We start from the raw sequence: 12098 nt of genomic DNA on the forward strand, positions 1-12098 counted from the left end.
AAGAGATGTTAAGTACAGAACAAAATGGCCAGCTGGACACCAGTGGGATCCAAACCCACAACCCCCCAATTTTGCGTCGGTTGCTCTACCAATTGAGCTATGGTGGCCTAGGCCATCTTTGTTCTGTTGGAAAGGATCTGAGCTACAGGTCTGGCACTGCTGCTAGCACACTGTAGAGTGCATTTAAGTCGCCCGTTGTGGGATATGTCAATGAATATTGAATTTTCACGACCGCATAGTAATCGAAACAGACTTTCAACGTATTAGGTCATGTTACGTACATTTAGTACGTGTTGAAGAGATGTTAAGTACAGAACAAAAATGGCCAGCCGGACATCAGTGGGATCCGAACCCACAACCTCCTGATTTCGCGTCGGTTGCTCTACCAATTGAGCTATGGTGGCCTAGGCCATCTTTATTCAGTTGGAAAGGATCTGAGCTACAGGTCTGGCACTGCTGCTAGCACACTGTAGAGTGCGCTTAAGTCGCCCGTTGTGGGGCATGTCAATGAATATTGAATTTTCACGACCGCATTGTAATCGAAACAGACTTTCAATGTATTAGGTCGTGTACATTTAGTTCTGTTCTGTACTTAACATCTCTTCAACACATACTAAATGTACGTAACATGACCTAATACGTTGAAAGTCTGTTTCGATTACAATGCGGTCGTGAAAATTCAATATTCATTGATATGCCCCACAACGGGCGACTTAAACGCACTCTACAGTGTGCTAGCAGCAGTGCCAGACCTGTAGCTCAGATCCTTTCCAACAGAATAAAGATGGCTTAGGCCACCATAGCTCAATTGGTAGAGCAACTGACGCAAAATCGGGAGGTTGTGGGTTCGGATCCCACTGGTGTCCGGCTGGCCATTTTTGTTCTGTACTTACAACTTTTCAACACGTACTAAATGTACGTAACACGACCTAATACGTTGAAAGTCTGTTTCGATTACAATGCGGTCGTGAAAATTCAATATTCAAAGTAAAGATACTTCTTCGAGAAGAACAGTATCATCCAATTCCTAATGAATCAACGCTTACAAAAAAGTATATATCCTCTTGATAAGAAGGTGTATTAAAGAAGCTAAGATCTACACTTCTCAACAATAAAATACGTATGAGTTTCAATGGACAAAACAATCTAAACAACTTAGACGGGAGATACATAGTTAATATTATTATTGGTGTAATGAAAGAGGACCAGCCTGGTGAAGTTTTTCTTCCAACATGTGAAGTCCTGGAGAAAGTAAATCATTCTGCCACTGAATTGCTGTTTGATGATGAAGCTACTCTGGTGAGATGGTGTAAGGAAGGAAAACATTCTACTGTTTGTAAACTGATGCCACCCCATACATGACCACGACATGGAATGGACTTAAACTGCATTATCCCAAAATGATCCATGTTACGTTCTCACACATGGTTTGCCTAGAGTAGCAGAGGTGGTTCGAAGTAACTACCCCGATGTAGACAGGCTAATTTCTAATGGAAAGAAAATATTCCCGAAAATTCCACTTTGAGTACAGAAGATGAAAGAAACCTATTCTTACTCGCTAGGAGACATGGCTTGATGCTACTCAATATTACTGCAAAAATGATTACTCCTTTGAAAGGATAATTCAAGTGTTTGATTCTTCATATTTGTCATGTATTAAAACTGTGCAAGATTTTATACCTTCTTAGAGCTTGGTCAGAAACTTGACACACAGTAACATATCATCAGACTTTGGCAGAATATTAAGATCAAGCACTCTTCTTGAAACTGCACTTTGTGATCCACTGGAAATTGTAAAACAAACTGAGGATGATCTAAAGTGAGCAAAAGGTGAAGTGGCTGATACAATTAGTGCAAAGGGTGGTGTTGTCTAATGTAGGTTATTCTATGCTTTGCAGGATAAGTAACATTCTTTGCAGACACAAAGCAAAATTTGAGGATTTTGAACCAGAATTTTCCCTGAATGAAATAACTTTATTCAAATTTGCTCCCACAACAGCATGTGATGTGATTATCCAGTGTAATTTCACTGACAGTGGAAACTAATGAGAGGTATGGTTATCTTATTCTCATTTTAATAAATAATTTGCTGATCAGACAACAGCCAAGTACTTTGTCACCGATTGCTGTTTTTTTTAGTTTTTTTTTTTTAGGATATACAACTTGCTATAGTTAAAGACAACATGGAACAAAGAACTTTCTGAAAGATGATAGAAATAATATGTAACCAGTTAGGTATATGTGAATGAATGAATGAATGAATGAATGAATGAATGAATGAATGAATGAATGAATTAATTAATTAATTAAAGATCCCATTAATATAAATTAATTAATTAATCTCTAAGGTCATATTTTTGTCTTTATGGGCCATGTTTGAATGCTTTCTTGGTCATAATTGCATACCTTTAATATTTTTAGGTCATTAAAATTTTTCTCTTTTCATTACTGCGTTGACTCGTGTCAGGACACGTCTCCATCATCAACATCACCTCGACATTGACCTCTTCCTTCACCCGAATTCTGGCAAACATCAGTCTACATTAAATTCACTAACATCAAGAATACCTTACTTTGGCAGCCTTCAACCCCTACAGTCAAAAGCTCCATACCCTATTGCCTAATTGCACTTCAAAAATATTTGTCACTGAGCTTGTGCCAGCAGACTCCTATCAAAAACTTAGCTGCAGGAGGTGCCAAATTTGAGTTCACATAGCTGAATTTCTATAAGTTATGTCATTGACTGCCAGCAGAAGGAACAACATTATGACACCCCAGCATATCTTAAAATCTATAGCAATTGAAACGATGTTCAACATCATCGTCACTTCTGAACTGCCCATGTAACAACTGTAAGATAATGTGAAGTTGAAGTGATATTAAACATTTTTGTTTTTTAACTTATAGCTTGCAGATGATCATTTTTTTACAATTAAAGTTAACAATTTCACTACAGTCTTTATAGTGAACAAATCACCTTATTGGAGTATTTTCAGATGGCTATATTGGATGTTTTTGGTACTTTCCAATCACGTTCACGTTGTTAAAATTTGTCCTGAAGTAATGTCGTAAATACAGTCAAACTTTTCAAACACCTATATCCCAAATTTCAGATATCTCAAAGAAATGTTTGTTTCCCAATGGAATCTTACATACAGTATTCTACATATTATGTATCTTCTATAACTCCAAGATCATTTACTGAAATTTTTTGACATCTCGAAGGATATTTCAAGCCCAAATGTAAAATATGTTTCTGTAACTAGAAATTATGCAGAACATTATGCTTATGCATACTCACTATCCCCTAATAAAACTAGTTCTTATAGCAGGAACCCAAAACTAAGTAGTCTCCTTAAACAGTGTGTTGTCTACCTGCATGCCATAGTATCTTAATGGTACTACACTTTTCACAACCTTGAGTAGTTGCATACTAAAGCAGCTTAAAATCCAACTTTAGGCTGCTTCACAACCCTCAGAAGGCTGTTTATAGTACAGGGAAGTTTCTGAACTGCTGGGTTACTTGAACCCTGGCTTTTTCACCTTTTCACAGCTCTGTTCAAGGACAGTCATCAGTTGGTAAGGACATGGTTGGTTCTGTTGTAGTGTCTTCCGCCTCGCAGCTGCAGTCAGCTGTGTCTAGTGATCAGCTCTACGCCATAAGTCAGACACGGAGGTACCCCTCTTAAAAATGTGGGCTGAATAGGCGGACTGAACTTGGATCGGGAGGTCTCACCTCTGGACTCACTACCGCCTCCCTATTTCGTCCTTCCTGGTAGCTTCGCCCCACTTCTAGCATTCTGCTACTCAGAAAAGACTTGTATTACATTCCAGCAAGCCTTTCAAGACATTAGATAGCCATCAGCTATCAGAGACATTTATATATGCGTGACACTCTTCATTATCAGTGCAGATCATTTTGTATATAGTAGTGCGAACTTGTATAAGTGTATGTAGTTTTCAATTCCACATCAAGCCTACTCATTATAACCCTTAGCGTGCTCCAAATAAGAAGCAAGTCGACAGACAATTTATTTCTATGTATTTTGTGAAAGATCTCACTAAAATAAACTATTTAGTTGTGTTATACTCGTATATTGTTTGCTTCTTGTATACAACAGGTTCGATTAATTTTCTAGTGAAATTCATACAGAGTACAGTGTTGCAGACAAAACTGCAAAGGAAAATGACAAACTTATTTTCAAAAATATTAAATTGTATCCTAATATGAGAATGTTCCTTATAACGGCATAATGAAACTGGTTTTACAAATACCGATCTTTAATATGATGATATCTAATAATATTAAAATTGGAGTTGTAGAAAAAGATAATGGCATGAGTGACAAAAATTAGGAAGTAAATATCGATAACCTACATTTAAAATATTTTTGTGAAGCTGAAGTAGTATGCACAGTTTTATATACTTCAAATTTTGATAAATGGAAGTATTTTCAGCCTCCACACGCACTTTGAGCTATCAAAGTTTGACTGGATTACCAAAACATCCAGCATTTTAGTTTCAACAACAACAACAACAACAACAACAACAACAACAACAACAACAACAACAACAACAACAACAACAACAACAACAACAACAACAACAACAACAACAACAACAACAACAACAACAACAATAATAATAATAATAATAATAATAATAATAATAATAATAATAATAATAATAATAATAATAATAATAATAATAATAATAATAATAATAATAATTCTGCATGATCTTTGTAGCAAACTGTAAATCTTCTGACTTCACTCTACTAGGGCAACTGAAGTGTTAATTTCAGGTTTAGTTCATCCTACCAGTTTGCATCATTGTATTTCATTTTCTAATGATGACTGCAATTGGAAGAAATCAACTATTATTTCAGCAATAATTATTAAGGAATTACTGTATCTACTATTCAATGAGTACTAGATATCGTACACTGACTATAATTCAGTGCTGAAGGTTCTATTAGATAGAAGGATGGAACATTCCTTTACGTAAGGTAAATTTTATCTCATGGATGAAAAAATGTTTCTAATAGGAGAGAAACGATAACAATATTTGTTTCTGAAAGCTGTGAATAAGATACATAACAGCCCAAAAAACCTCAGGATAAAAATAAAACTCAATGAGTACCAATGTCTAACCTAAGCTGGGAAGCAGAAATGGGCTTGTGTGGGCCCGAAGAAGAAACAGATATAGTAGAATTGGGATCAATAAGGGGAGAGCCTATCTAGTTGAAGATAGCAGTGTATGAAGATTTATAGACTGTCCTTGTCCTCTTATTCTTTTTCCCTTGTTTCCTCATACTATTTCTCGCTCTTCCCTTATTGACATGTCATTTTTATTCGATTATATGATCCTTTTCATATTCTTGTCTTTTTATTTATGACCTGATTTGTCACTTGTTGGTGCCTTACCTTATGCATTACCACTGGTTACTCATCAGCTGGCAGCTGTCTGCATTACACTGAAATATCCTCGTCAGTACTCAAAGCTAGGATATAGTGTATGTTCCAGACCTGTACTCACCTCCTGTGGTGGGACATCAAATGATACTGTGCGCAGATCCACCTTGCAGTATGTGTCAATGCAGGGAAGGATGAAAAAGATCCCAGGTCCACGTGCACCTCCCTGACGCAAACGACCAAGACGGAAGATCACAGCGCGTTCATACTCCTGAACCACCTGGTAACGAAAATATCACACAACCCGACTTAAGACTTCCTGTTCACCAGGAAAATATAAATTAAATTATATAACTTACATTATTTTAGGAACATAATAGTTACCTAATTTTCAAAATTTTTGGAATGCATTTACCAGTTTAGTTAAATGAATGTTAGGAAAATGGAATCTTACCAAGCAAGTGGCCATGCGGTTTGGCTCGCGCAGCTGTGAGTTTGCATTTGGGAGGTAGTGGGTTCGAACCCCACTATTGGCAATCCTGAATATGGTTTTCCGTGGTTTCCCATTTTCACACCAGGTTAATTAAGGTCACGGCCACTTCCTTCACACTCTTAGCCCTTTCCTATCCCTATCTTTTGCCTAATTGTGGGATCATAATGCAGAATTGAAGTTTACAAAATGATTAATCTTCATACTCAAAATAGGTCAAATACCTCAATGCCGATGTTAATTATAAATTGACAATAAAAATTAACCAGGAAATTAATTTTTACTACTGTTTTTAAAAGTAAATAAATGAAACATTGGAGTGCCAGTATTTTTTTTTTGGAAAGTCAGGAGGAATAGTGCAGAATTAAAAATGCTAAGACAGATGCTGAATAACATGTTTAGTCATTTCTGAAGTTTAAATACTATTGTTGTCACTTACATAAGCAAGAACTCTTTACATTTGTGTTCCAATAGTTCATACTGGAAAACCAGAAAATAGTCAGAGATCTGTGAACAAGGAATGTAAAATGATTTAAAAAACTAGAGTTACTGAGACAACCACATTTTCCTTTTACTGTGACTATAAAATTATCATCAAATGTAACAACTCCCAAAATTACACAGAAATTCCTTGTGATTTCTTGTCATCATGCTTAAAGGTAGTACTTTTATCAATTTTTACAATTCAGATTTGTACGTACAGTGCCTTCTTCCCTTTTAAAGCACTTCTGACCGGAATTCCATGATCTCCCTCCATATGAGGCATGTTGTGAATCAGAAATTAAATTTACTCTACATATCTGCTGTGTGTGATTGCTATCAAATCATTTCATAGATCCACTACAGAACATAGAATTTTCACATATAGTCACTTTGGCAAGAAAATGAAGTATTAGAATCTAACACTTGGACAAAAATAAAAACCTATGGCGTTAGAGCTCTGAAGGCTGAAGGCTTGCAGACTATGTGAGTGATGTATGGCCTGTGCAGAAAATCCTCTTGGCCATTATTCGTGGCTTTCTAGACCGAGGCCACTATCCTTACCATCAAATAACTACTCTATGTTCTCATGGACCGGCTAAGTGTACCTCAAACCGGCCCTCAAATGCAGGTAAAAATCCCTAACCTCAGCAGAAATCGAACCCAAGGGCTCCCAGTAAGAGGCCTAGAAAAATGAACAAATTCTAAGCTTTGGGATCAATCTTGACAAAGTAAATAGAAAATATCATGTTTTAAAATAGGAATGAGTTGGAGAACTCTGCATACTATTTCTCTAGCCATCATGAGAAGCTTTCTCAAAGCTCAGATATGCCCAACGTCAGTGTTAACATACTGCTATTAGGTTGGATGAAGGGTCTTTACATCTAAATACGACTTTGGTTGAATAATTATTCAACATGAAAATAAAGGATGTCATTTTCAACGACTTTCATACACCTTTCCGTCAGCACCCAAATTTGTTGGCAACATCAATTCTTGGATTTGGAAAATTCAGGACAGGTATTTCTGATGTCCTCAAGATTCTGATGCTATGGTCAAAAGTAGACCATAGTCAATACGTACAAATATTGGGCTATCTGACCTTCTTACCAACTGGAAATAAAGATTTACTTCTTAGTATGCAGCAAGTCAGTTCTCAAAGAGTGGAAACTTCTATGCTGGAAAATCTTCCCATCACAGTCCTAACTGCTTCCTTGCTTGTTGACTAACTATAGGACATGTACAGTACATGTCCTTGAGTGTATATTGTACATAGGATTCCATAACAACTTCTTGGCCTTGAAAAGATACTTTAGGAAATCAGTTCAGCATATCATGAAGAAAGCAAAATTTACTCAAGCATAAAGTAAAAAACATAACATAACTTCTGAATAGGATGAAGTGAAATGCAACAATATTGCAACTGACTAGCCATTGTGTGAGCTGAAAAACATTGACACATCTGCTACACAGTAGAGGAATTACATTTTGCACACAGAAACAGAACAAAAATTTCCAGTTAACTGCTGTCGGAAGAAGCAATGTTTCACAGTACTGAAGCATGCAAGCGACAAAAGCATTCCAGGGTACGCACGCACACACACATGCACGCACACATTCATACTTACATACTTTACATACGAAGGGCGTACTATATTGTTTTACACTTTATTTTTTTCTACCCAAATGAAGTACATTACACATCAGTTGTTACGTCCACCTTCTCAACATAACCTCCTTGTACCTGTATGCACTTTTGCCATCGATGTGTCAGTCTCTCCAGACTTTCCTGAAACCATTCTTTCGGAGTGCTGCGTACCCATGCCTTGACAGCTGTGTCCAGTTCTGCAAAATCCAAAAAAAAGCGACCACGCAGAGGTTTCTTCATGTTCCCTAAGAGGTGATAATCACTGTTCAACATTTCTTTGGCAGTGGACTGCCCCTATGCTTCCACTGCATCGATTGTTGTTTCGTTTGTGGCTCATGGTAATAGAGCCATGTCTCATCATCACCAGTCACAAGCCTAGCCATGAAGTCGGCTAGATCTTGATCATGGCATTGCAAAAGTTCTCTGCACACGTCCACATGCCTCTGCTTTTCGTCTGCAGACAAGAGTCTAGGTACCCACGTGGATGACACCTTCCCCAACTGTAAGTGGCCGTGCACGATCCGCTGCAGGATGTTTCGGATAATTCCCGTGACTGCCTCTATTTCCTTAAATGTGATGCATTTGGTTCCATGGATGGCCTGTTCGACCTGAGCAAAGTTGGCTGGTGTTGACACTGTCACATTCCCTCCAGAACTGGCTCCCTTGTCCACCGATGTGCGCCCTGTTTTCCAACCTTCCACCCAGTTGTAAACTGTTTTTCATGACGGCGCATGTTCTCCACAGACTGCAACCAAGCGCCAATTAATTTCTGCAGTGGTCACGCCTTCCTTCCATAGGAACCAAGTCGTATAGCGCTGTCCCTGACAGTTGCTTTCCATGTTGTCTGCTCCTACGCTGACAGTGTTGTTATGAAATGGCTATGGTGAGTGCATTTGTTGGCCCCTGTGCGTGTGCTGCTACCAAATGGTGGAACAAGACACTAGTTAGACATCACCAACTTCAAAAGTGAAATGTGAACCATGCCCAGATGTACAAAAAATAAGGTGTAAAACAATACATTTACCCCCCTCACGCATGCACGCACGCGCGTGCGCGCGTGCGCACGCGCACACGCAGAGGTGTGCAAATTATTATGGTAAAAGACTGAATTCCCCTGTTTCTTCTTATCAATAAGCTTTAAGCATATTGATAAATTAGTCATGACTCAAGATAGGTCTTCAGGGATGCTATGCAGTAAATGTATTACTTATTTTGACAATATTGGATGCAAATAGTGGCAATACTGATTGTGTACTGCAACTGTTTATCTTCACCTGTTGAGCCCATGTGTCATACGCTAATGCTAACATAAAGTTTGTGCAGATATCTGATCCATTTTTGAGTTGAAATATTGTTTGCCCAACCCTTGTCCTGTTTCTCTACGGGTTCGGGTATGAGGTGAGATGAATCTGTTATGGCGGGTTTTTATGACCAGATGCCCTTCCTGACATCAACCTCATCAGAGGATTTAATGAGATGAAATGAATGATGTGATATATGATAGTAGGAAGGGAGAGGCTGAAACCCGGTGCCAGCACATAGCCTACTCCTGTCGAATAGCACCAGGGGGTTTGCCAAAGGCTTAACGTCCCCATCCGACAGAAGAATCACCATCAACAGTGTCATGTGCCCTCGCTCCATATGAGCACTGCGGAGAGGTTTGGAATTTAATCCAGGCTTTTGGCACGCAATCTAGTGATTAGAGTGTACCACTACCTCTCCTACACTCCCAGACAACATTCTTATTGTGAAATTTTTTGACCAATGGGACTCAACCGGCTAATCACGGTGTCAGACCGTTTAGACTTTAATGCCTTAACGATCGTGGCCAGCAGGCGGGCTTGAAATATGTATAGTATGATGTTATACAGCTATGTTGCACACATTTGCAATAGTTAATAATATTTCTTTAGCAGGATTTGTGTTTTGAACTCTGATTACTCCAAGCTAACAAAATTTTTAGATTATGGTGAAGAAGAGGAACCTCTCACTAAGAAAAATTGGCATTTCTAAGGCCTTACTGGAAGAAGGGAGTTACACAACTGCATACAGCTGCAAGATTCTGTATTTATCAGCAAGCCGTGAGTAATATCAAGAAAAGCGATGATGGTGGTCGTGTATACCAGCCAATCCACACTGGAAAATGTGGCAGGCGGCCAAAGTTAATAGCAAGATTCAAAAGAAAACTTGCTAATCCTGCAATATCTAATGAGCAAGCAACCAGCAGGTGGAAGACTGTGAGGTAGAAATATCTCCTGCAACAGTTGGAAGATGACTATGTCATGCAGGAGACTAAAAAGAAAAGCCAAGATCATGACCACAATCCCAGTTGAGAGGGTTCAATGGAATGATTCTTTAAAAGATTGGAGTGTTAAAGGTTGAAAGGCAAAGTACTATCTTACACAGTTCTTCAGTAATTTCTATGACTATAACATCTCCAAATTTACCAATGCAATAATGCCTCTTTTTAAAAATTTGAAGTGGAAAATACAATCACTTCAAAAATATCATTAATTATCATGAAGCACAGCGTAATTGTGTGTACTAAATACTTCACTTCTGGTTCAGGTGTACTTTAGTGATGAATCCATCTTTTTCATTGCTGAAGAATCCATCCTGTATGTCCTGCGGAGGGTAAACCAGGAATTCCACCAAGAATACATCTAACAAACTGGAGAAACATCCAACTTCCGCAATGGCATGGAGTGCATTAAATTGCATGGAACTGGAAGACTATACTTTGTGGAGGGTACAATGAGGCACGACCAGTATTTATAAGTGTTGGATCAAAGACCACTCAAATTAGTGGATTCTCATGCAGCATGAAGCACCATGCAATAGGGAAAAGAAAGCGACATGTTAAAATACTTGATCGGCCTGATTAACAGCCCTGACATGAATCTGTTAAAAAATTGGTGGGCTATAGTGAAAACGAAAATTAAAAAGAAAACCATTACCATTACGGTACACTCACAAAAATATGGTACCAGAATGAAACCATCTAATAATAATAAATTATTATTATTATTATTATTATTATTATTATTATTATTATTATTATTATTATTATTATTATTATTATTCACTAGACGTATTCGATAGCAAATAGAGAACTTACCTTATAACTAAGGAAGATGGAGAATGGGAAGGTCAGGATGAGCAGAACAATCGACCCAACTGTTGCAACAATTTCTATACATCCCATCGGCTCTTGGTCCGCTAGAACACACAAAATAACAAGTGATGTTACAAACAAAACATGCAAATACTCTCACATATCCAGCAACGTTTTTTGGAACAGAGGAAAACAACAAAATTAGAAGTTAGAACTGATTAACAAATAGAACTTGTAGTTTGAATTTTGATAAGTAATGTAGTTTTATGAAAGAACAGTGACAGTAAATAGGCCTACTTAGCTGAACAACATTATTATTATTATTATTATTATTATTATTATTATTATTATTATTATTATTATTAACTAGACCTATTCGATAGCAATTAGATAAGTGTTGATGATAAATTATGATGACTTAACTTTAAAGGGCGTAACTACATGGTTGTTGTCCTCGGCATAACTCGTGATGGTAAATAGTCGAATGAAAGATAACAATCTTATCAGATGCAAAATGGTCAGACCTGCTCTCACCAGTGATGGGAAGAGTACAAGAGAAAAGTAATTGGGCTGAATTACATTACCATAACCTGAGATATATTTTACACAATTACAAATTAGTTTCTCAACAAGTAATCAGTAAAATTACAATTATTTTACAGAATGCCAGTCTTAAGGAAATATGAGACTTTTTTTCATGGGACTGGAATGATACTAGAGTCTTTTCTTTAGCAGAGAAACATTAAACGACTATCATCATTAAGTAAGGCACCTTGGAATTTTCAAAGTGATTTTTCAACATTTTTATTTTAATTAGTGACTTTTAGCATTTCAAATACATTGCCATTTACTTTACAAAATTAGTGGTTCTTAAAATTTTCATCGCTAAGTCTACATGTCTTCAGAAGAAAGTACATCTTTGCATTTGATGAAAAGATGATCTACAGCAGA

The 12098-nt window shown here is 37.4% G+C and overlaps 1 protein-coding gene and 1 non-coding gene across 11 annotated transcripts in view; one reads left to right on the forward strand and one right to left on the reverse strand.

Moving 5' to 3' along the window:
- Positions 1–12098, reverse strand: part of LOC136858058 (band 7 protein AGAP004871) — a 493935-nt gene that overhangs the window by 82034 nt on the left and 399803 nt on the right. For all 10 annotated transcript variants that reach the window (XM_067137306.2, XM_067137302.2, XM_067137307.2 and 7 more), the window contains 2 exons: positions 11151–11251; positions 5539–5694 (listed from right to left, as the gene is read on the reverse strand). In XM_067137306.2, the coding sequence (XP_066993407.1) occupies positions 5539–5694; positions 11151–11251 (257 nt within the window). The remainder of the gene's footprint in view (positions 1–5538; positions 5695–11150; positions 11252–12098) is intronic.
- Positions 794–870, forward strand: TRNAL-CAA (transfer RNA leucine (anticodon CAA)). The gene has a single exon. It is a non-coding gene; the product is annotated as a tRNA-Leu (tRNA).

The sequence above is a fragment of the Anabrus simplex genome, chromosome 1 (assembly GCF_040414725.1).
Source record: "Anabrus simplex isolate iqAnaSimp1 chromosome 1, ASM4041472v1, whole genome shotgun sequence".
NCBI classification, from domain to species: Eukaryota; Metazoa; Arthropoda; class Insecta; order Orthoptera; family Tettigoniidae; genus Anabrus; species Anabrus simplex.